At 48.8% G+C, this 25,023-nt stretch overlaps 1 protein-coding gene across 4 annotated transcripts in view; it reads left to right on the top strand.

The window, feature by feature from the left end:
* ASTN2 (astrotactin 2) overlaps window positions 1-25,023 on the top strand; it is a 320,390-nt gene that overhangs the window by 270,436 nt on the left and 24,931 nt on the right. For all 4 annotated transcript variants that reach the window (XM_069031598.1, XM_069031599.1, XM_069031600.1 and 1 more), the window contains one exon: window positions 19,458-19,599. In XM_069031598.1, coding sequence (XP_068887699.1) covers window positions 19,458-19,599 — 142 coding nt within the window. The remainder of the gene's footprint in view (window positions 1-19,457; window positions 19,600-25,023) is intronic.

The following is a 25,023-nucleotide window of genomic DNA, read 5'->3' as shown; positions in this document are numbered from 1 at the left end:
ATTCTCCAAGTCAGAGGAGCCAGTGGCTGAAGTCCAGAGCAGGAGGAGAGCTAAGGTCCGTGTTTCCTGGACTCGCCTTGTGACAAGCAGGAAGAGGCTCAGCCCTCCTCTTCCTCACTGCTCTGCTTGATGTCAGTCCAGCCTCCCTGGGGCACTGGCATCAGAAGAGCTGTGTTGGGACCTGTCTTGTCCAGGCCCCACCGTGACCAAGTCTTTTCTCCTCTCTTTGCCTCCATGTGTTCCAGATCTGCGATGCTTTAGGCATTTCTGTGGTCACCAGGAAAGCTCAACCAGCGTCATCCACTGGCAGTTGAGGACTTTTATGTCATCCTTCTCACAAGGTTGGAAGGTTGGGAGCAGATCTAGAGCTCTGGAGCTCCTGGAGCTAAAGGGAGTATTAACATGCAGTTGAAGGAAGTTGAAATGACCTAATGCGTGTTCAGCCTTTTCTTATTTACACATCAGGGAAGCATTTTCCTCAGTTTCAGCAAATTAATATGCAGCCAAAGTCCGGCATTCAAAATCACAGTGATGGTGGGAAAAGGTCACGGGTGATGGTGATCGCAATTCTGAACAGCACTGTTTTGACTTTGATTTTGTTTGTGCGTGCTTGGGTACAAACAAAACCTTTCTGGGGTTTGTAACTATTCTTTTGAACTTCATCTTTCCATATAAATCTCATTTTTATGTTGTTAGTGATTCCCATATGAGATCTGACATTTGTTATTTGATACTGGCAGAGGAGAATGAAACCTATTAGTGGAGGCTCATGGGTTCAACAGGATCCTAGGGAATAAGAGCAGGGCTTGTGAAAAGACCTGAGGATTTAGTGTCACTGTCATCTGCTCGAGCTTTTGAATCTCTTTCCTGACCCCCTTCTATCCACAGAATTGTCTGTCTTCAGTTTTCCTGGTTCCAGGTGTATATTCATTGAAGCTGATGACTTACCCACTTTGTTGGACACTAAATCACCCAAGTGCTGAGTGTCCTCCAGGACCTCTTCACAATTCCCTTATGCCTGCTTAGAAAAAAATAGGCAAAACCTCATGCACTTCTTTTGGAAAGAAGCAAAAAAGGAGTTTTACTAAGAGCACAAAACTACCGTGGTTTGTGTCGCACCTCTTTGCACCAAGGTCCCTCTCAGTCCTCTTCAGGAAAGACGTCTTGTAGAGGCAAGACATTACTCAGCTGGCCTACAATCTATCAGAAATGCTAGGAAAGAGCTGGAAGTGATGGTCTCCCAGGCCTGGAGCCAAATAACCCTGCTTAGACCAGCCATGACGAGGGTCCAACCAGCAGCTTTCCCAGAGCATCCACATCTACATTGAAATACCTGGACACGAGGAGGCCTTACAGGTGATCCTCCCATTTATAGATCCCAAAAGAAGTGAGGACATGAATCATATTCTAGGATCAGAGTGCAAAAATTCCTGGTTTCTCCATGGATGCAGACTGAAGGAAGGGAATTTCCAGGCCGTATTCCCAACATTCTCATCTTGTCCCTTTTGATATCTCTTGAACGCGCCCTTCATCTCTGCGTCCGGTCCAGCGCTGCTGTCTCATGGATTAAACAGCTGCCACGTCCCACCCTCAAGGCAGCTGTGTCTCGGGGCTGCCTCAGGAGCACAGGGCTCTGTGCCCCGATGCTGGTCCCGCTGATCCAGTGGGATGCTGCCCTGCCATGGGCACAGTCTGGCTGGAGGGACGGGGCAGGACCGTGCCAGGCCATCCTCTGGTCATTGTTCACACTTTGCAGTCTGGTACAGAGATGCCTTTTCTCTTCATTTTTTTCCTTCCCTTTTTTTTCTTTATTTTTCTCTTTTTTTTTTTCCTTTTTTTTTTTTTTTTTTCCTTTCCATTGGTTGTTTGGATTAAGGGGCCTTAAAGGGGCCAGACATTTTTCGTGTTCTCTCATACCCTATAAATAACCGGCACCTCTCCAGTGCTCCAACTCCACCCTTCAGTTGCAGATTCCACTGTCTAGCTGCCACCGCTCCGCATGGCCTTTCACACTCTTCCTTTCTATTTAATATGGAAATATTAGTAAAAAAAAAAACCTTGCTGTCACCAATTCTCCAAGAGGAGGAGGGGGGAAGGGGAGAGAGAGGTGGGAGCTGGGAGGAAAGGACGCAACCAGCCAAAAAGAGTATCCGAAGGAATGTTCTTCTCCCTCCCAGGTTTACAGCAATGCCTTTCCATCCAGAGTCATCTGTTTTGTTTTCCTTCTCCCTCAGCCTGAGAGTGCTGCTGCATTATCATGTAATGTTGCTTAATGGGACCAAAGGCTTCGGGGTTGCCTCACGGACCGCAAGCATAGCCCGAATTCCAGGCCAGCAATGTCTTGATGCCTGCGGTGTCTCATGAAAGCAGAGGACTTGCAGCCCTCTGTCTGCCCCATGAATGGTTGGTTGGGGTTTTGTTTTTTCCTTTTCTCCTTTTTTTTCTCCCCAAGGGCATGCCGCCACCCTATCCGGGCAGGGATTTTGTAACCGCCAGCGTATCTGGGAGGTATGTGTGGAATCTTCCAAGTGCTTGGTCAGTCCTCTGTGGTTTCCTTTGAGCAACTGCCCACCCTGCCAGCTCCCACCACCCCTTCTCAAGCCCCCTGACATGCAACCAGTTGCACCATTCGTGCCAGAGTTTCACATGACAGTTGTCTCCTTAGGATTTCTCTGTTCCTTCCTCCTGCCACGTTTCCTGATGCTGGTGAAGGATCAGAGGGTAGGAGCCCTGAAGACAGAAGCTGTCTTGAAGACCACAGAGCAGACACAAATAAAGAACAAGCTCTTACTTACAAAGTGTCCTAATTTAGGGAGTGAGGTGTAAGCCCCACTCGGTTCCAGGTGGCATCAAGAATTTGAGGGAGGGAAGTGGGATACTCCAGCAGATGAATTTCTGACTTCTTGCTCTGAGGTGTTATTCCATCAGTACTTCAACTCTTGTGATTTTGTTTTTTTCTGAGCAGCCATCCCTGGGACAGGGAACTCTTGTATTCCCATTTAGGGAAGGGAGAGTTGGAGCACACAGCCCTGGAGAGAAGGGTTGGCTTGAGCACTGCTCTTTGCCTGGGCTTTCCAGGTGCCCAGGGGCCAGGGCGGTGGGCTCCAAGCCTGTGGGTGCCAGCTCTCATGGAGCAGTGCCCACGTGGCTCTGCAGATGTGCTGCTGGGTTGTGCTGGCTGTGATTTTGATCGGGGTACTTGAGACTAAGTGGGTGGCACATGGACCTGTGAGATGGCACCTCATGGTCCTCCATCCCCCTGCCATGGGCAGGGACAGCTCCCACTATCCCAGGTGGTTCCAAGCCCCACCCAACCTGGCCTTGGACACTGCCAGGGATCCAGGGGCAGCCACAGCTGTTCCAGGGCCTCCCCACCCTCCCAGGGAACAACTTCTTCCCAATATCCCATCTAACCCTGCCCTCTGGCAGTGGGAAGCCATTCCCCCTTGTCCTGTCTCTCCAGGCCCTTGTCACAAGTCCCTCTCCAGCTCTCTTGGAGCCCCTTCAGGCTCTGGAAGGCCACATCCAGGTACAAATGCCAAGTCCACGCTTTGAACCCTGTGGCTTCATAACAAAAGATGTAAGTTGGTTTTAGTTTTTCACCTTTTTTTTTTTAACATGAAGAAAACAATATTTTCTCCCAACTGCTTTGCTGGAATTGGCTGGACTTCTTTTAATCTAAAACTTTCCCAAAAAAATTCAGCCAGAGGCAGATACCCAGTGTGGAAAATTTCAACCCAAACAGTTGAAGCTTGGCAGTGTTGTGGGAGCTGAGCACAAGGAAAGTGCTCGAGCAGAGGACTGAGGCCACGGTACCTGCTCAGCTCCAGGGGTGTCCTCATGGGGACCCCCTTTGCAGACAGCTGAGTGTGGATCTGGCCTCATGCAGAGGCACAGTAAGGGATGGAAACATCTATATGGGGTTGTGGGAGGCTGACCATAAAGCAGGGATTTCATGATGGGATCCTGCTGGGTCACCTTCACAGAGGTGCTGCAGTGAGATGAGCCAGGTGGGCTGGATCACACCCGGCTGCCATCGGGGCAGGATGGGTGACTGGAATGAGGAGAGGAACTCTCTCTGCTCCTGGTCCTTCTAACAAACTGAGGTTGGTGCCAGGTGCTGGCTGGTGGCATTAACCCATCAGAGCTCGTGTGCCACACATCTCCTCACATCCCAGTGGCACCCAAACGTGTCTGCTGTGCTGGAGAGAGGTTTCCAGCACGGGCACCAGCCTGCCCAGAAGGGAGCAGTGGTTTTGTGTTCCCTCCATGGCATCAGAATCAAACAGGGCCATGATTTTGGCCTGGTACTCGAGCAGGATGGGCACTGCTGAGTGCTGAGGGGTCCAGCTTCTGTAAAAGCTCTTTCCCAAAACCCTGCAAGGCCCAAGATTCCTGTCACTCCATTCTTGCTCTTGGGTTCAAAAAGGAGTCTGTGAACCTAGGGCTGGGGTTCTGTGATTGTTGTGTTTTTAGTGAAGCCTGCAACCTCTTTGAGAGAGTGGCTAATCCTCTTCAGAGCCTGTTTGGGTTTCTCAGTGGGGCAGAATGCTTTGGGCATTTATTTTCCCCAGGTTGTGGGGCAGGAAGAGGGGATCTGCTCTCCTCTCTTCCTTCTCTCTCAATGCCCCTGTCTCAAAAGCCCCAGCCCTAAGCTGTGTTCTTTTCTCTTCCCTGCCCACCACATCCGTGTGCAGGTGCACACTGTCCCCATCACCTCCCTGAGAGCCACCAGCTGTCCTGTCACCCATCCCTACCAGCTGCACGGGGACAGCCACAGGCACAGGATGATGTCTTACCACCAGACAACCTGAGTGATGACTTCTGTTGGTTAATCTGACTTTCCTCCCCTCCTTCTCTTCTATTTCCATCCCCAAAGCATGGCAGAAAGCAGCAGTTGCTGTCAGATGGTTTGCATAGGCAGGGTGACATCAGCTCCTTTTCTTTGGGATGGTGCTCTCCAGCCATTTTTTAGGGCCTGTTTTCATTAGAAGTAGCTTTCGAAGTAATAATTTGCTAAATCAGGCCCTGAGCTGCTCAGTTTAACAAATTATTATTTATTTTTTATGAAGAATACATGGGAAGGGAATGGAAAATGGCCAGGTTGGAGCAGGCTGGGTGTTAATTCCAGTTCAGTGTCACCACCATCTTTGTGGTCATGGTTTAGTCATGTCCTCCTTTGCATATTAATTAAACTGGTGGGTCAGTAAGTGTTGTAAGTACAGATTTGGATACTGTTTGTTTTTATGCTTCTGCAGTGTTGCTTTTGCAACATTTGTTTAGTTTTCATTCAATGCATAAAATATGGAGGGAACAAAAGGCTCATGCACATTGTATCGTGTAATTAGACGAGTAGCCAGATGTTAATTAATATATGAATATCGTTTTTATTTCCAATGGTCTGGCTGTGGTTTGAGCAAACCTATGTCCCCCAGCTGTTGCTACATGAGACACAGCCAGAGCAAAAACAGAGCTCGAGTTCAGCTGCTCTGTTCCCAGAGCACAGACCATTACCCCAGCTGACAGAGGAGCTGCTTCGGGGGTGTGCTGTCCCCAGGCATGGCACAGCACTGGGACATTCTCCTGCTATCCAGTGGAGGGCAACAGGGGACACGCTCCCAGCTGTCTCCTCCAGCCAGTTTGGGCACCCAGTGGTGCCCTGGACTTTGTTCCCGGACACCACAGTGCGGTGGGATTTCAGCTCCGGAGCAGTGGTGGTTTAAACACCAGCTGTGTGGCTCATGGTTGAGTCCCTGGAGCTTTCCAAAATTCAGCTCCGAGCAGCCATGCCCTGTCTCCACATTTGGCCCCACTTTGAAGAGGTTGGACTGGAGACTTTGTGATCTTCTGGCGAGGCAGGTAGTGGGCCACCACGTTCAGCCTTTTGCTGTCAAAGGATTTTATTCTTCCTATTTCATCTCGAAGGTCCTTTTAAAGAGATCCAGGAACTTCCTTTCCTTTTCTCCAGTTCCCATGTGGTTTGCTGAGACCAGTCAGTGCATCCAGGTGTTCCTCCTTCTCCTCCTTTGTTTCTGCCTGGAGAAGTTCCTGCTAACAAAAGAACTATTTTATCTCCATCTTTAACTTAATTTGCATTATTAAATATTAAAATGCATTCCATTTCATTGCTATAGCCCTCAAGTTATTTTAATTTCTGTTGACTGATCCTCTGGTGCCCTAATAACACACCCTTCATCGGTGCTGAAACCACTGCTGTATTTCCAGTGAGAAATAAGATTGATTACAGGGCTGAGCATTAAGGAGCTCTGATAGTGATAACTCACTTCCCATCACTCTCTCCTCAGCATTGCCTGTTTTCATCTGTCCAAACTCAGTCCCTTATCTGCTGTATAATTCTGATAATTCCCATCTTTTCAAGCTTCCCTAATAATTACCTGTGTCACATCATGGTGCCTCTGGATACCCAGATAAATTAGATTGTACCACAGTTCTCCTGTCTAGGGAATGAACTGTCTCACTGAAGAAATGCATCAGGCTCATCTCACACAATTTACTAAACCTGGGGTTGTGGTTCATTCTCCTTCTCTTCATCTCATTAAAAGAAGAAAAAAAAAAAGGGGGGGGGGGTCTATAATGGTATAAATTTCTCTCCCAAAGCTACACCTGTGCCTTGAATATCAGCACTGAAGGCTGGGCTGTCCAACCTCTTTGCCCATCACGTGTCCATGGACGCATTGACTTTCTCCAGGCATCCCATCTCCTGCTAAGCCAAGATGAAAGCCTGTGACTTTCTCAAAATTGTCTGCAAACTCCCTGACACTCTTCCAGTTTTCTGCTTTTCCTTCCCTGCCTCCCAGTAGCTGGCACGAGGAGAATAACAGTGGAATCACCCACATTGCTGCGGTATGAGCAGGTTTCTCTCATATTATGTCTAAATAAATATTAATAAGAAAAATGGAATAAGAGCTCATTGACAAATTCAGCAAATATTTGCCTTTGCCATCCCTTTCCAGCCACCTGGCTCCCGCAGGAAAGTTTTGCCCTTTCTCAGACCAGCGTATTCAGGACATAAACACTCGGTTTATTTTCTTGGGAGGAGGAGGAAAATGAAAATAGCATTATGGGCCCTGAAGCCCACCTGTCACATTTTGGGTGGCTGCTACCTTGAGCCATGGCTTTTGTCTGTGCCTTCCAGTGATAAGTTATCACAGAAGTGGCCAGGAGGGCCTTGAATGGTGCCCATGGGCCCATCTTGATAACCTGGAGTGCTTTTCCACACCCATGGAGGACCTGTGTGCCTAAAAAGCTACCAGAATTAAGAGACTGAGTCTTCAAGATGATCGCTGCACTTGAAAAATTGAAACAGCAGCAATGGGCAGAAGGATCAAAGAGAAGGAAAACCAAGGATGTAACAGTGCCTGCTCAGTGGTGCTCAGTTCTCTGGTGCAGTTGACAAGGTGAGGATTGGTCAAAGCTTGGATTCAATGATCTTGGAAGTCTTTTCCAATCCTAACGATTCCATGTTTCTGTGATCCTTGCCTGGCACCCGGCCATGGCCACATGCAGCTCCCTGCAGCTCCTCCAGCCCAGCCTTGGCTGCTCCCTGCCGTGGCTTTCACTCCAGGTGCTTGCTGGGCAGAGAGTGGGCAAAAATTGTTCCTGGGGCACCACGTGGTGGCATTCCTCAGTCCTCCAAGGATGGAACAGTGCATCCCACCGTTGTCTTAACAAGACTGACTAGTCATTTATTACAAAGGAGGTTGCAGGAATCTGGGGTGGAAACTACTCCCCAGACCACCTAATTCACAGTCAGCACCCCAGGCTGTTTTCAAGGCACAGCACATGCTGGAGAGATCAGACCTGCTGCTGGGAGGCTCCAGGAGTGGGACCAAGGCTGGTTTATCCATGTGTGTCAGTGGTTCTGTGTATATATATATCTGTATGTGTATAAAAGTGCATGTGTGTCTGTGTGTGTGTGTATTTTACTATGTTAAGCTATAAACTGTATGGGTTAGGTATGAATTAGAACCTTATAAAATGTGTTTACTCATTCTGTGTAACTCAAAGCAGGGATTAAACAGTAGGAAAATCTGACCGGGAGAATTTTCCAAGCAGAAAAAGTTTTACAGCTCTCATTGTGAAGTGCAGAGGAAGGACTTTTTTTTTTTCTCTCTCTTTTTTTTTTTTGTATTTAGGTTTTTTTCAGGGCAAATATTTTCTGTTTGAATTTTTATGGTTATTAGATAAAAGGAGGGAGAGGGGGGCAGCTGAAGAGGAAGGAGGAATGGAGGAATAGCAGGAGAGCATTTGGGCAGGCAGAATTCGCCCCAGGCACCTGAGCCCCATATTCTCCTCTCCATCTCTTGTGACAATGTACTTTCTGTGCCAGTGGCATCCAGGAGGGCCTCCCCATGGCATGCTGTGCTCCTAAACAGGCCCTGCTTTTCTCATCTCCTTGAAGGCATCTTTTACAGGGAAAACAGGGTCACATAATGCTGCCGAATTTAAAGGGAATGGGTGTGGGAAAGGAGCAGTGGAAGCAGAAGCAGCAGGGAGATGAGGCTCTCAGTGACTGAGCATCTCAGAAAGGGGGAGAAGAGAGAGAGGACCAGGAAATGGGGATGGATTGAAGTCTTACAGACTGTTGGCCCTCCTTCTCATAAAGAAAGTCTGGACAAAGCACACAGGGAATAATCTCACCATTATCAAGTGAGTCATCCTAGGTCACTTGAGTGATGTTTGATAAAGAGCAAGGTGTCTTGCAACATGGAACCATTTCATTTCTTATTTCCTTCTCGTCTTTGATACAGCTTTGGTTCTGCACCCTCTCTTTAGTCTCTTCTACCTTGCAGTTCTTGCTGCCTTGGTGAATCATCCCTGTCTGCAGGACCGGTGATCCTTGCATAGTTAACAGAGCCTGACTCACTCTCCTCTACATGTTATTTCCACAGAAGGTTGGGTTTGGGTTGTTGGGGTTTGGGTTAGGTTTTTTTTTTCCACTTCACTTTATGAACATTTTCCAGGGGACTGGGGAAAGGGAGGGGAGAAGAGAGACCTGAGAGGGTTCATTGTTTTGGTAATTTTCCCTACTGCTAAATGTCAACATCCTATGCTTGATGCTTCGGATATGGAGTAACAGGGCTTCTATTTCAGGCTTTGCAAGGGATGGGAGAGACTCATCTTATCTCTCTAACATGGCCCAAGTGATGTTTGGGTTCTATTTAGGGATTTGAAGAAAAGAGGGAAGTGATAACCTTACTGTATGAGCTCCGAGTTGGGTACCTGGCCCTGGCTTCCCTCGTCAGCACAGATCCTGGAACAGCCCTGGAATCCATTTACCACTTGGCTTAATCCTGCTCTGCTCATTCTGGGAATCTGTCTTTTGTCATCTGAGTGGTCAGATATTGCACAGTTTCTGGTGATGACACGTCTCCAACGAGCCATCCTAAAGGGATCAGTGATCCTGGGGGTGGGAAGTGTGCCCAGATACCTCACTTTGCCAAGGACATCTAGGAGTCAAAAGGCTGTTCCCACCAGAATGGGCTCCCAGGTCACACTGTCCATCGGATTTGACTACCAACATCTCCCCTTCCCTGTGGATGACAGGATTGATTTGCTGTGGTTTCTAGGATGACTTAAAATTGGGAGCAGAAGGCATTGCCTTGCCAACATCCTGCTGTGTGCCAATGGCAGGTGTCCTCAGTGCCTGGAGTTTGCACTCTTGTAAGAAAGGGTTAATAGTCCTTTAGGGATGAAAACCAGCTATCAGTGGGGAGAGAGGTGGATTGGGCCTCTGGTTATAGCCTCAGATTTGCCTTTTCCCTGCTACTTTGGAAAAGCAATTTCCTTTCTCTTCACCCGTGTTCCTTTGCCTGCGGTCTGTTGCGACGCTGCAGCCGCTGCGACACCGTGTGTCACGACAGAGCTCGTGTCGTGGTGTAAATGACACTGTCAGTGGTATTAATGGCCTACATGGAGTCTCTGCATGTCACACACCTCACTGGCACGGGTTTGGTCCTTGAGATCACCTCAATTGATGAAATTACAGATTATAATCTGTAATTATAAGGTGTCCTTGTGAGCAGCGGGCCTGTGCAGTGGGGCAGGAGATCCTGTCTGACCTTGCAGTCTTAGTGGAAAAGGTGGAAGGATTGCTGAGATGGTGATGGGTGCTGAGGTAGACTCCTCACAAGCAAGAGATTCCCAGCTCTTCCTCTTTTCTTGTGCCTTCTAATGGATCAAAACTGTGAAGAAAAATGTTAACTTCATTTTTGGAAAACCAATTAATGAATTACTCATGAGCTGTGCTAGGAAAGCTGTTGTGAATGTACTCCAGTAATTCAGGTAATTCTTTGTTCAAGAGCTGATGTCAACTCTTGCATGTGTTAGTCCTGACCAAGTAGGTATTTTCTAGCTTCTGAGTTGGGTCAGATAATTGCTTATTTTTTCAGTTTTGTCTTGGTATCGCCTCTGGCTTCTCTTGTGATGCCTGCTTGGGTAAATGGAGAGTTATGGGAAGAGGCACAGCCAGATGAGAGGCTTTCTCCTCTGAGTCTGAGGTAACAACATATCTACAAAAATATTCAGAACTCGCTGTGTTTGCACAAGTTTTAACCTCGGTCCTGCAAGCATGTACATTAGTTTATCTGGCACATGAGTGTAATGGAACAACTCACATGAGTAAAGCTAAACATGTGTAAATGTTTGCAAGATACGGGTCAATAATTCTTTGGAAATCATAGCAAACCAACCCTCTATTTTCTTACACAGTGCTGTTCTCCAGCCCGCCTCAGACAAGTGATCAAGAATATCTGTAATAATCATTATGGTGTTGTTGTTCCAGAGAGCTCACAGCCAGGATGCAGAAACTCAACAAGTGTAAATTGTTATTGTTCCATTGACTTCAAGGGAGCTACAGGAGGTTTTATGAGCTGAGGATCTATCCCCCCACTCTCAAATGTCCAAAACTGCAGAGTAGGGCCAAATAAGAGATCTGCTTCCATGCAGGTTCCTCCATAAGGACCAATTTTTTAAGTCTTCGTTGGATAACAGCCTGCAGGTTTGGCTGCAGTTGGGCTTGCTGAGTGCTTAGGAATGTACTGGTCCAAAGTCTGATCACTAATTCATCAGCATCTCTGCACATGTCCTCTGTTTAGAATAAATAAGACCAAAAATATTTAAATATTTGAAATATTTAAAGAAGATTTTTTTTTTTTAATCTGTTGCCATTATAGGTAGTGGTTTGGTCCACTTTCCAGGCTGTGAAGTCTAAGAAGGGACTGGGAACAGGGTCAGGCAACAGTGGCAATACAGAAGCCCAGAAATTCCACTTTCCCAATAAGTGCAAGGATATGTGAAGCACAGACCAGCTGATGGCTTCTCACCATAGGTTTACATGAATCTGATTTGAAAAATTACCCAAGATAATTATGTTTTTAGCAATTAATTGCATGCTGATTTTCATTGAAGGAATTGTTCCTTTCTCTTCCTGCTGGTTTGTCATTTCAGTATTTGTGACGTTTCTTTAGGAAGATTCCCAGGATTTGTCCTCAGACATAGGTCATGGTGAAAGCTGCTCCCCTTCAAATTTAGCCCTCTTAATCCCAGCAGAAGATGGAACCTCCCAACCCTCTGGACTGGTGGAGCTCAGGTCCCTGGTGCAGTGTTCGCATCCAAAATTTGGGAGTCATTTTTGGATAGTAGCTCAGTCCCCCAGGAACTACAAGAGTGTGCTGGTCATTTAAGGAGAGCGAGGTTATGATTGATTCAGGTTTTGTTGCCATCTCTGCAGTGTCTGACACATCAGTTCATGCTGGAGAAGAGTGGCTCTGGGGCTGGAGCAGGGCTGGTGGGATTCCTGGTGAGCATAAGGCTCCGTGCAGACCCTGCATCTGCTACAGGCTGCCAGCTATGGGCCTTGGGGACCACCAAGTGGTCTGCACCATTGGTCCAGTGTTAGAAATCTCCAATTTAAAAGAAGCTAAATATGAAAGGAAAGCAAGAATGAGGGTGGGAGCGAGATCTGTGGTGATGAGAGTGAGAACTCGCTCTGTGGTGATGGACAAAGTCTGCCAGACAAGAGGGATCTGAGGACAAAGCTTTGCTTCGTGCCTGCACAACTCCCAGTACAAATGGGTTCCCACCTTGCACTGAAATCAAGTAACTATTTTGACATGCTGCAGAGCCCGAGACAAACTCCAGGGAATAGAGACATTCCCTTGGACTCTCCACCGTGCTAATGTGAATACGTGGCTTTGAGATTGGAACTGGCTCATGCCTGGATGTCTCTGAGCGTAGCAGAGTCAGCTCGTGTCTGGCTGGGGCTGACCCTTAGCAACCCAGTGAACCTTGAGAAATCCTGGAGGGCTCACAGCACAGAACGAAATGCTTTAATTCTCCCTCTCCTCCAGGAGCACACTGCTTTGGGGATGCATTTTTACATGAGTTGAAGCATTTTTGAAGCATGTCTGAGGTCTTAGATATTGACTGTGAAAGACCTGTGATCAGCAGTCTGTGGAGAGCTCAGGTGAAGGAGCAGGGAGTCCTACTGATGAACCCTGAGAGAAGAATACACCCATGATTAACCTTGTGCATCATAGAACATTGCAGCTCATCCAAATTAAGACCATTTCCTTCTGTTTGACTGGCTCTCTTGATAAAGAACAGCTCATCCTTCAGCTCCATGTGGTAACTCCATGCTAGTTCCAGCCCTGAAGAGCGCCAGTGAAGGCATTTAAGGGGCTTCTGTGACACTGGAATGCAACTTTTGCTCTCAGCTCAGCTAAAGCCTTGCTCCTTAAATTTAGCCATCTGCAAATGCTGTCTTCCATCCGCAGAGGACCTGGTGATGGAAACCTAGAGGAGATGGAGGCCCAGAGGAGATGGAATCCTGGAGGAAAGCTCTTCATCATTATTAATATGTCTGGTAGCATAGTCACACAGGAATCAAATTCCCCCTAAACTCATTAACTTAAAAAAGGTGGAGCTGTTCAGGGAACTGCAATTTGCACCTTTGTACAGGTGGGGAAGTGAAGCACAAGCTGTGCCCAAAGGTGCAGCATAATCACTGGCTTTTCTGCCTCAGCCTAGACAACCTGTGCCCAGCCAGAGGGATTCCTGATGGATGTGTCTTTGAGAAAAGCCATGACAAAGAAATTATTCCTGAGGCTACAGGGTTTTGGGGCATGGGATTTAGGCTCCCATCTAACACGAGAGGCTGGTATGCATGGATGCTCCCAGAATGTGGGCAGAAATTTTTTAGTAACAACTGGGCCTTTTTATTTCTTTTATCATCTGGCAAGCCATGTAGGGAAGGAGGTTTTGACATCATTCCTCTAGGATCAGTAGGGGTGGTTTGCTTTTAATGATCTAGGCAGCGAGACAGACCATCTGCTGATGTAAATCGGAACAGCTCCGTCGCCTGAAGTTATGTTACACTAATTTAAATCAGCCCATCATTTCCAAGACAAACCAACCACCTTTCACTGCCTTCCCCCGCCGAGTGCCAGATCCAAAGCACATTAAACCCAGGTACAACCTCATGGTGGAGGAACCACCGTGCAAACCTGTGCTCCACATCCACTCATCCAAAAACCCGGTCCCAGCCTTCTGCTCACAGCCCTCCTCTGAACCTCCCCTCCTTGGAGGGAAAGCCCCAGGGGAAGAAGAGGGTGAGGCAAGGACCCCCAAAAGGTGACAGACTTGGAGGGCCGAGCATGCCATTTGTTTCCTCATTTCAGGAACCAAAACCTGGCAAGGGGAAGTGGAGTAAGGTCTCTTTTTCCATCTGCTGTGCTGGCATTGCTCTGGAGGTCACTGCTGGGGATGGAGGTCCTCGCTGGGCCCCATCTGCCCTCTCTGGGCTCCCTCATTTATGCCCACTTGGGCCTCTGACATTCTACTCTGTTTTTCTTTCCTTGAAAATGGATCAGGAATTGGGAGCCGCTGCGCAGGAACGTGCCTGTTCCCCATTACAGCTCCACCGGGGCTGTAACACGATCGTGCCTGCTCCATACCCACACAGATATTTATTTATCCATACAGCCTTTCTCCTTGTTTTCATTAAGTTAGGCAGAAAAGGTTAATCTTTCTTCTGCTAAAGCTTCAAAACCAACCAAACTAAATAAAATATGATTTCTTTCATTTCTTTTTTAAAGGACACTCTCTCTCTTTTTTTTTTTTCCCCCCTTAAGTACCAGAATGAGGTCACAGTCAGAGATGCCACAAGAGTAAATTGAAAACAGGTTGAAAAAAAGCAAAGGGGAGAAAGACAGGGAGAGAAAACCACAACCAGGGGAAAGCGCCTGGTAACGTTGCAGGGTTGGTTTCATCCAACCCTGTAAAGAAGCTGTCAAGACAGAGACATTGATGCCTTCCTACTTTCCCCTTCATGCTCTTTCTAGGAATCTTGAAGGTGAATGGCAGAGGGGAGGCCTCCTCTCATCTTAATTTCCACTTTGGTTCGCAGCGCCTGGGTTTTCTCCGTGCTGCTCTTGGCACAGGGACGTGGGCTGAAGGTGTGGGAACGCCTGCGAGGGTCCCAGAGCTTCCTCGAGCCTCCTGGAGGCTCCTGGCCTCGCTCTCTTGTTTAGTCTGGTTGAACTCAGTGCTGTAGCTCGGATTGTCCTTGGTGGGATGGTTGATAGGTGATTCATCCAGCCTGCTGTCCGCAACTGCTGGGCGCTGGCAGGGCCACAGTGGAAGGACTGAGGCAGACTGAGGCTGTTGGATGCTGTGTGTGAGCCTGCTCCCAGCCATTTTCATTCCTCAGCCCCTGTTCCTGCCCGTCTGAGCCTCCTGCCACGAGAAATGTGCTCTCTGGAGAGCACATTGCCAGCTCAGCCTTGCAGACAGGCAGCTGAGCTGGGGATGTCCTCTTCCTCCTTCTCCTCCAGAGATGGTGTTGAGTTCCTAGGTGGTTATCCCAGAGTGTCACCAGTGGGTTGACCCCTGGCTATGCCTGCTGTGGCCAGGAGAAGCTTGCAAACCTTCCCAGAATGGGAATGACCCCTCTGCAAGCTCCAAATGTGCTGTTATTTCCCTCTGTTTTAAGGAGAGCCACACCACCAGAGTCAGTGTAGAAGATGCTTAGAAAACCAGAAAGAGGAGATTTGCCAAACTCCACAGCCATGCCTGTGGATGAAGATGAGACAGTAGCAAGGGGTTGCACTGGGGAGAGAAGGGAGATGCCACCTGGAGGGAGCTGCATCTTCCTGACAGTTATTAGTAGAGTGGAGATGGATTTTCAAAAGCTGCCTGGGGAAGTGGATGGTTTGGGGCAGATCAGCCCTGAGAAGGCAAGGAAACGAGGGGGAAGAGAGTCTTGCAGGGGTATTAACTCCTTGCGCTTAGGAGTGTCAGCATCCCATAGCTGAACACAATTGCCCCATAACCTGTCATCAGTGAGCAGCAAGTGACATTTTTTGCTCTGTGCACAACATTTTCCATGGTGATATTGAGCTCTGCTCTGGGTTTTTTACTACCGAGAAGTGAACACAGGTGAGGCATCCTCAGAGGAGCCAGTTATTTGTCCTTGATATCTGTAACAGCTTATTGCTTTATTTAGTGTGACATCAATTATTTATTACTATTAATGAAGGACACAGATGTCTGTCTGGTCAATAAAATATCTCCTACTCCACAGAGATGATCTACTTAGCTATCATTTACTCTGCAGAGAACCTTTGGATTCTTTCTGAAATTTAATAACGTGAGCAAAGATACTCAGGCAATTTAGAAGGTTTGTGCTCCAGGGCTGCTTTGGGAGGCTGAAATCCTTCTTTATATTTGCTGGCGGGGTGTGTGAGAACACAAGTCCAGACGGGAAAAAGAAGCCCCTTTGCTTTCCATCACAAGCTACTTATCCATGTAATCCCTATTATAAAGTGATCAAACTCCTTCTTAGAAGATGGTTGGGTTATTTGCCCTGTGCAGGGGTAGACCAACCATTTATCTATGTCCAATTTACTTCCTCTTGCCATTACTGCCCATTAGCCTAACTATTCCTTTTCCATCTGAGTGCCTACCCTGTTGATGTTTTCACAGTCGTGTGTCTCTGGCCTTTTTTTCCTGTTCTTCTTAGTAAATTTGGGCTTTTTGTTCTTTCCCTGTGAAATCTTCTCTCCTGCTTTTCCTGTGCCTTGGTCTTGAGCACAGCTGAGGAACGCTGTGCACTGAGCTCTTTCGTGGCCTCGTGCAGTTGGGTCAGTGCTCTCCTGCTGCTACATCATCCCATGATCACTTTTTCTTGGCAGGGCAGCATTACTGGTCAATTAAGTGGCCCAAGCATCCAAAGCCAGGTTGGACCAGGCTTGGAGAAACCTGGTCTAGTGGAAGGTCCCTGCCTGTGTTTGGAGGGGGTGGGGGGAAGGTGGGGTGAAAGGAGATGACCTTTTATGTCCCTTCCAGTTCAAACCATTCTCTGATTCTATGATAATCCTCTCACCATTCCAGCAAAAGCAGCTGTTGCCTTAGCTCTGTTCCACTGACAAGGTTCCGGTCTAAATCTAGGGAATACCTTGTTTTCTGCTCCTAGAGAAGGCTCAGGAAATTTCATTCCAGCTGCTCGCAGAGCACTGAGGACTGAACGATCTCTGCCTTCTCTTGTGTGAGATGAACAAATGCAATCTCCGTGTGCTCTGCTTTGCCCAGGGGAGAGCAGGGAATAGCAGCTCCCTGTGCTGGCTGCAGATTGACAGCTCTGGGTAGCTGGCTTGTCCCCAGGGTGTCCCTTCCCTGTCTTTGCTCCATGGTCTGTGCAGTCTGGCACCACCAGTGATCTCACTGCTCCTTATACAGGTACAGAAAAAATCCCAGCTTTAGGGCTGACGTTCCAGCATCTTTGTTAGCATCTATTTTGCTGTTTTCATAATAACCTCTGCTTTGCAGAGCCAACAAGAGGGAAGAGTTCCCCCAGAGGTTCAGGATTGAGCAAAAAGCACCCTCTTGTTTTGTGGATTTTGTTGCAAGCGTTTTGTCTCAATCCAAGTGGAGACACATGGCAGACCCTGAAAGCTTCATTTCCTCCTGTGCAGGGGGACAGAAATGCACTCCACTGCCTGGGCAGGTCTGATCCATGGCAAACCAGACCACTGTGGGAGGCAGCTGCTGCTGCATGTCAGGGCCGTGCTCCCTGCCAGCCTGTTCCCTCAAAACTACCCAGAAAGACCAAGGAGGATGAGCTTTCGGAAGCTAGTGGGTGTCTTAGGGAGAGTTAGCTGTGCAATTTTAATCCTAGAATGGTCTGTGTTGGAGAGGACCTGAAAGATCATCTCATTCCAACTGCCCTGCCATGGCCTGCCCTGCCCTTCCACTAGACCAGGTTGCTCCAAGCCCTGTCCAACCTGGCCTTAATACAGTCTTTGAGTCAGTGGTTGCACATGACATTTTCCTTCTCATTTCCAGTCTCCTGCAAGTCTGGTTCCACCCTCTCCCTGTCTCAGCCCATCCCATCTCTTGTGCTCCCTGGCACAGATGTCCTGGCTGATGCTCCTACCCGGGGACTGCCCAGTCCAAATCTCCCCTCGGCCTTGCCCAGCTCTCATTGCAATCTCTGCCCAGCTATTTTCTTCCCTAGCCCTCATCAACTGCTTAGAGAAAGGTGTGAGATCCCACAGCATTCATCCATGGGATGATCTGTCCCGCCATGAAGCTTCTTCCTGGTCAGAAGGGAAGTTTCTTGAGGCTGGAAGAGCCTTAAAGCCCCTTGCTCTACTTCAACAACACATTCTGGTCCTGCTTCTTTGCTGGTGATTCATCAGGTTTGTAAGTCACAGCAGAGTCTGTTCCCAGTGACTCCTGGTGACAGGGAGTTCCCCAATCCAGCCCAACGTCGTAGGAAAAGGGGTGGAAATGAAAGTTGGAAGTGAGCAATAGGGGTTTGTTTGCTTAAACCATAAACCCAGAGCTGAGGGACTTGCTCAAGGCCGGGCAGCGCTCGTGACTTCCAGGCAGGGATTTTCCTGCTGCCAACCCAACCTGCCTGTTGAGTTGTCTTGGGATTTGGGACAGACCTGGGGCCAGGAGCTGGGCTGAGCTACAGAGACTGGTGACAGAGCTGCCTGAAAAAGTCTGGAAAGAACAAGTCGTGCTGGGAGCATTAAAATGAATAATTAAGGCTTGGATTCCTTCAGGGAGGAAAAGAATTTATTGCTGCTCTTTTCTCTAGCCAAGGGGGACATTTGTTACTGAGTTGTGTATTTTGAGACAAGACGCAAATGCGGTTTGGGGGGCTGGGGATGAGGGGATTTTTTTCTTCTACCTGGATAATCCAGCTTCACAGTGGGATGTTCTGGGCTGGTTATACCACTGGCTTGTTCCTTAGGGTCTGTACCAAGAACCCGGACTGGTGCTTCGTTTCAGTATTCCTCAGTCACTTTTGCCTTTAAAAAAATAAAGTGCTGAGAGGGGAGTTCTCCTCCTCCCTCTGCTGCGATGTCTTGACATTTCCACAAGCAGGAGGTACCCGGCACAGCAATCTGGGCCCAGGTTGGCTTACACCAGCATAATTCTGTCATCTACAGCAGCCCTTGCTCCGATTCCCATCACTGGGAATAGGGCACAGCCTGGGCAGCTGCTCTGTCTTAGTTTCCTCCATGGTACCTCAGGCTTTCAGTTACACCAGTGTGAAATGGGAATTAAATGCAATGAGCTCTAACCAATAGACAGGCTGCCCACTGCGAGGAGACAGGTTGCACAGCAGTGGATAGTCATGCCCAAAAACCTTAATAAATGGAGCGTTTTCAGTTTCAGCTGGGTCATGATCTAAGTGTTTAATAGGCTTTATAAACCAGAAGACCAAAAAGAAAGGTTTTTCAGTATTTTTAATTAGCGGGTCTTTTCTTCGAATGCTTATAAAGAAGCAAGTGTTCTTCAGCACAACTGAAGGAGCTCCAGTCAGAGCTCCAGGAGCTGGCAGAGTGCAGATGAAAGGGAACGCAAAGCTACTGACTGTCACTGAATTTAAAAAAAGAAAATCCATCACATTGAGAGCAATTCCACCCAAGCACCAAAAATGTCTTTTTGGCTGTTAGTCCAACATAGCAGAAACACATTTTGCCGTGGCACGTAATTTTTGGAAAAGGCCATGCCCTGTTCAAGAGCTGGACATGCATCAAGGGCAGGAGATCCCTGTTTAGCCAGGCTTACACATCATCTGGGGCCCATCCCTGGATGGTGGTCCTTCCTGCAGTGTCTGCAGTGAGGCCCCACGTCCCCTCTGTGCTGGGATTGTACCTGGCCAAGCACTGACTTAGCCCCGGCCCCCGTTCCCACAAAGGGTCCCTGCTACAGCTGATGGCCCAGGTGTGTTTCCTACTTGCTGTGTCCACAGGGGACATTGTCCACGCAGACTTGGGGCATTCCACAGCCACAGCCAGCTTGAGTTTGTTGATTGCCTGTCCTGTATAGAGATGTTTCTACAGTGATTTTTTAAGTGCTCAGCAGTAGTTCTACGCCTGTATTGATGTTCTGGTCTCGCTCCTCTCTTTGCTTTGCAGGAGAATCCTTGAGCTTTGCGGATGATTTGCTCTCTGGCCTCGCGACCTCCTGTGTGGCAGCGGGTCGGAGCCACGGAGATGTCCCTGAAACCAGCCTCTATTCAGTCATTTTCAAGTGCCTGGAACCAGATGGTCTGTACAAGTAAGGAGAGACGTGTGGGGAGCTGCTGGGGGCAAGGAGGGATCTCCAATGCTGGTACTGAGTTGTTATTGACCTTCTTGGTCAGCAGTGTGTTACACCAGACAAATGGTCAGACTCTTCCTGTTGCTCTGGGTGTTACACTCAGCTGGTGAAATGGGAAACCAGTGTCTGCCAGTACAGTGCTGGAGGCACTGGGAGTCAGTGGGAGACTCCAGGATAACACCTGCTTTCAGTGTTCTGGGTTTCCAGGTCCATGCCTGCGGACAGGGTTGTCTCTCGTGGGTGAACTGAGCTGATGTGGTCAGTTTGGAGCAAGTTGCCAAGTGCCTGGTGGGATGAAATAGATGGCAAAAGTGTGACAGGGGTTTCTATGAGTTGCTGTTTCTCTTAGTAGGATGTACAGCAGATCAGAGACACCAAATCCTTCTGCCCACCACCCAGATACTGTGGACATTTCACTCTTCTGAGATACTTTTTGGGGGTTGAATTTTCTATTTTAATCTCATGGATTAATTAATTTCCAGAGCAAAGGGATAATGTGAACATCTGAATTTTAACTTCTCCTTTGGTATCATTTGGACAGAGTCTGGGCTTTCCAACCTGGCTCGTTAGCCAGGGCATCCTCTGTATTGAGAGGGATATCAGGAGTCAGATCAGTAAGAGAGGAAAAATAGAGCAAAGAGGCCAGGAGACAGAGGAGAGACAGAGTAAGCAAGAGAGAAACACCCAGGGCTTAATGTCAGAGCGACTGCAATAATTAAAACACATTTTGTAGTGAGTAATGAAACTTTTTATGGGACCACAAAAGCATTTAAAGCGAGAGCTGGCAAATAGTCTGTCAGCGAGAACTTTTTAAGACCTTGATTAATACTTTCCCTCCACCATCCCCCAGTTAAGTATGTTGACAGCCTCCAAAGCCTTTATTGCACATCCCTGGAGCAGGGCTGTCTCCAGGAGTGGGCTCCAAGTGATACCTCTTGCCATTTAATAATATCAGACATTTTCTTGTTAAATATCTATAATGCATAAATATAATTACTAATATCTCTGGGAACTGAGCTGCTCTGAAAAGGTGCCAGGGAGAGGCTGGAGCAACCACAGAGCTCGCTAATAACCCTATGCCCATAAAACTGGCCCGTTGTGAGCTCTCAGCTCCCAGCTGCCAGGGGCTCTGGGAGAGACAAGAGCCACTGGGTTTGATGGAGTTGCTGCCGTGGTGAACACACGGAGCTGGGAGCCAGCAGGTCTGGCTCTTGGGCAGTCTGGGCTGCCAAGTAATCTTCCCCATCTGCCAGGCAGGGGTATTTGCACTCACCCATCACTTTAGGGGCTCTGTGATCTAATTCCTGGTGTCTGCAAGGGGCTGGGAGAGCCTTGGGTGGAAGATGGAGGGCTTTGTCCAGGGTTTTGTCATCCCTGTGGTCAAAGCCAGGCTTCTGCTTCCCAGTCCCAAGGCACATTGCCATGGAGGTGGTCAGCAGAGTTGGCCCTGAGCCCTGGGGGTGGCTCCTTCTCTGTGGGTGCCCCTGGGCAAGGGACAGCAGCTTTTGTGGTGAGCCATGGCTGCAGGCAGCCAGCAGGCAGCAGTCCCCTGGCACCAGGGAGTTCTGGAGCTCATCCTGTGTGGGGACAGGCCCCGGGGTGACGCACAGTGCTGGCTCTGTCCCACAGCTCACGCTCAGCAGGGCTTGGCTCTGCGCTCCCGGGGCGGTGCACATGGACGGACACATGTTGGTGTGGGCACCTCTAGGGCATGGACCCACCTTCCTGGGCATCCAGAAAGAATGCATGTGGGCACACCACAGCACCCCTTCATCGCTGGCTGCAGCTGCCTGCCCCAGCACATGGCACGGACTGGCAACCCCTGCTCCACCTTGGCATGAGCTGCCGTGGGTGCTGTCTGCCCAACACACACCCGCTTGCTCCAACCTGGGCCCTACCCAGCGTTTTTACGGAGCATTCTCGGATCCTCAGGCACCCCCATTAAATATTCCTCTGCTCAGATGTCCACACGGTTGCAACACAGCGTAAAGAAAGCCAGAGCAGTGAAATGTGAGGCTAACGCTGCTCTGCGCCCGCACAGACAGAACAACAACACAAACACGGGCACGGGGTCATTTCTTAAATTGAATTTCTTCTGCTTGTTTCATTTGTTTCTGTGGAAAAATAGCTATCTGTAATAGCTCTAGGCTGGGTATAATCCTGATTATAGCCACTCGCAGGGCCCTGTGCTGTTCTCTAGGCTGGGAGGTGAGAACACAGTCTGCAGCGTCAGAGCTCCTCAAAAACAAATTATTTGCTTCTGCAGTAGTCTGAGGGTATCACGTAACCCTAGCAAGGGGACTGTCAGATTGTGGAAGTCTCTTCTGCCCTGTAAATGTGTCGAACATCCTGTCCCTTTTCTTCTGTAGTACCTACAGCAATTACACTCTGCTGTGGACCATTCATTTGGAGTACTACCAGCCTGAGATCAAAGCTGGGCCGGGCTATGAAAACAAACCCAAAAAATGTTCTACAAGCAAACAAATAAACAAAGTCTGATTGATTCCTCTGCTTTTGAGACTTCTGTAATTCCAAAACATAAATGAACAAAAGGAGAACTAATTTCTTTGTGCTTTGCAGTTTCAGTCTGACAAAAATATGTTGCCTGTCAGGCCTTTTCTTCCCCTTGCCCGTAACACATTGGGGTTGAGATGCCAGTCCCTGCATAGAGGGTTTTCCAGGGAAAGCAGATCATGTTAACAAAGACATGTGCTCCAAAGGCTCGTGTACACGTGTGGACACTCCTGCCAGTCTGTCACACCTGGGTGCCCATCCATGGGGATCCGTGCTGCATTCGTGGGAATGCGCTCCCATGGACCTGCACAGGGATACTGAGGGTGGTCCCTGAAGACTGTTGAGTTTGACTTCAGTTCTTAAAAAGCAAAAATCTTATATTGTTGTGAAGTGGAGAAGGGATTGCTCTCCCCTGAGGTCAGCTAGACCACAGCAGTCTGTCAAGCTTCCTCCCAGGTGGCTCTGGAAGAAGATGAGGTGAGGAGGGCAGAGGCAGAGATGTTGATGTGTCTGTGAAGTGCTCACCTTGCATGGACCAGTCAGCCTGGACAGCAGCCAGTGCCACTCAGACGGGTGGTTTGGGAGCCTTGGGAGTGCCAGGCTGTGACAGGCAGCTTGTGATGTGCCAAGCACCAAACGCCAGTGAGGAGAAAGGGCTCTGGCTTGTCTCAGAGGTCAAACTCATCTTGGAGGACTGAGCACTGCACAAACCCATCCAATCTCTTCACTGAGGAGGCAGGGGTTTCCCCTGGGCACCCCACAGCCTCCCTGAGCCTTCAGCCCAGCTCATCCATCTCAGCTCTCACCCCATTGCTTGGGGAGTTCCTGGGGATGCCTTGTGGCTGAGCTGTACCTGCTTGGCTACCAGAAGGCAGCTTTGCCAGCCCAGCACATTCATTTCAGATACTTGGGGAGACACCAAATATCCCTCAGCCCAAAAGGGAAATTCTGGAAAGGGAAATGAAAACCCCCTCCAGCTCCTCAATGGATCTGCAGTGCAAACACACCAACCTCTTCCCTGCGCCACAGATACTATAATTATAGATTAGATTAAATCCCAGTGTTTCGCTTTATTTACATTCCTGACCTAGCCTATTCATTTCCAGTGTTTGTGCCAAGAATCAGCACAAAATTTACTGGAAATAATATGGAAGTCATCAGGATTCCTTCCAGAGCCTTTCCTTGGAGTGTGTTCCTATGCTGTGAAGAAGCCTTGACTTTACATTGCCTTTGCTGCCTCAGATGGGGTTTCCCCAGGGTGATCATGAACCAGCCCAAAGGCTCTGAGTGAGCACGTTTCAGGGGTGATGGAAAGGTGGAAACCTCTTCCTAGGGGGTGCAGGTTCAGGACGGCTGTTGGATGGAAGGGGATGCAGCCAGGGCCCACCAGGTCCTGCCCAGCCAGCATCATCCTCTGTAGGGTCTGCAGGCCATCAACAGTGTGGCCAGGCTCAGCTTGGGGTAACATGGAACATCCCTTTATTTTGGTGAGCTTAAGGAAAGAGGCAAAGGTGTGGAGCAGGGAGAGCCCATGAGAGCATGGAGAGGCAGCAGCTGCAATCCCACGGGCTGAATGTGCTGAAGGAGCTGGCCTAGAGCAAGGCTGACTAATGCAGAGTGACCTCTGCCGTGTGCATAGCCGGGATAAAAAGTGGAACGGAAAACCCTTGGTGCTCAAGAGTGTGTTAATACTGGCAGCTGTCCCCTGCTCCTTATATGATGCTAATTGTTATTGTTGGTCTTTGGTCAGGAAGACACGTGAGTGAGCGCTGGAGCAATCGGAGACAGATCCCAAGCAGCTCAGTGGCATGGGTTAAAACACATCTGTTACAGCCCTTGGCCGAGTCCCCTGTGTGCACAGGAGCTGTGTTGCTTCATTGAATCCACCTCTCCCATTCCACATGCTCTCCAGCTTCCCAAAGCCGAGCGGTGCATGGCTGTCGTTTCCGCTCAGGCATTCCTGGCTTGCGGAAGCTCAAACAAGGCAAGTCAGGAGCTGAACAAGTGTTGGCTAAATCCTAGGCCTGTCCTAGGATGAAGGCTTGTCCTTTCTCAGCACTTTGGGGTTGTGGCAGAGCCAGGTTGACCAAAGGTTGGCTCAGGTGTCTGGTTGTTTTTGCTGAAGTGAGTCCAGCATGGAACCCTCTGGGCTCACCTGGGCTGTGTGTGGATCACTGGCTTGCAGGGGGATTGGCCCCATGACAGATGGTCTGTACAGGGAGGTCAGGGGCTCAGCAGAAGGGTACAATCTCTCTCTCTGCTCTGATTTTCATGGAGTCCCATTTATGGAGGTAGGTTGGGCTCCTGCTGAGTTTCCAGCATCAGGAGGATGCACATCTAAAAACCACAGAGAAGACATTCATGATGTTTTCATGGCCAGTCACATCTGGGGACTCTACCCAACTTCACCATTTGCTCTGCTGAGTGATTTAAGGAGATCATTTTGTCTTGCTTCCATCATCACCTGTTTACCTGATCCCTTTAAAAACTCAGGTTTTAATCTCTCTCATGCTGTCTTTGTGTCCAGCCTGGCCTGGGTGACTCAGACCAGGGCCACCAGGTGCTGCTGCAGTGTTGCTACACTGGCTATTTGCCAACACCCGTCTAAATGTTGTGTTTGTACCTGAATCTTCCTTCTGATCTATCTCTGCCACCAGTACCCAACCACCTGAGACAGATCTGAAGTCAGATGCCTTTCCCTGACCTCAGGAGAAGTTTCTTCTTTACTATCTGCCCAGTTTATGGGTATCTTCCACCTTTTTCCTGAAAGACCGGGTTTTCCTCCCCAAATTCTCTGCTTCTGCTCATACCTCATGCCACAGACAGCAACAGAACAGCTTTTGTTGCCTCCCATGACAGTCTCCTCCC

Source organism: Aphelocoma coerulescens, chromosome 17, assembly GCF_041296385.1.
Source record: "Aphelocoma coerulescens isolate FSJ_1873_10779 chromosome 17, UR_Acoe_1.0, whole genome shotgun sequence".
Taxonomy (NCBI): domain Eukaryota; kingdom Metazoa; phylum Chordata; class Aves; order Passeriformes; family Corvidae; genus Aphelocoma; species Aphelocoma coerulescens.
The sequence above is the reverse complement of the archived record's forward strand: the minus strand, read 5'-3'. Positions and strand labels throughout refer to the sequence as shown.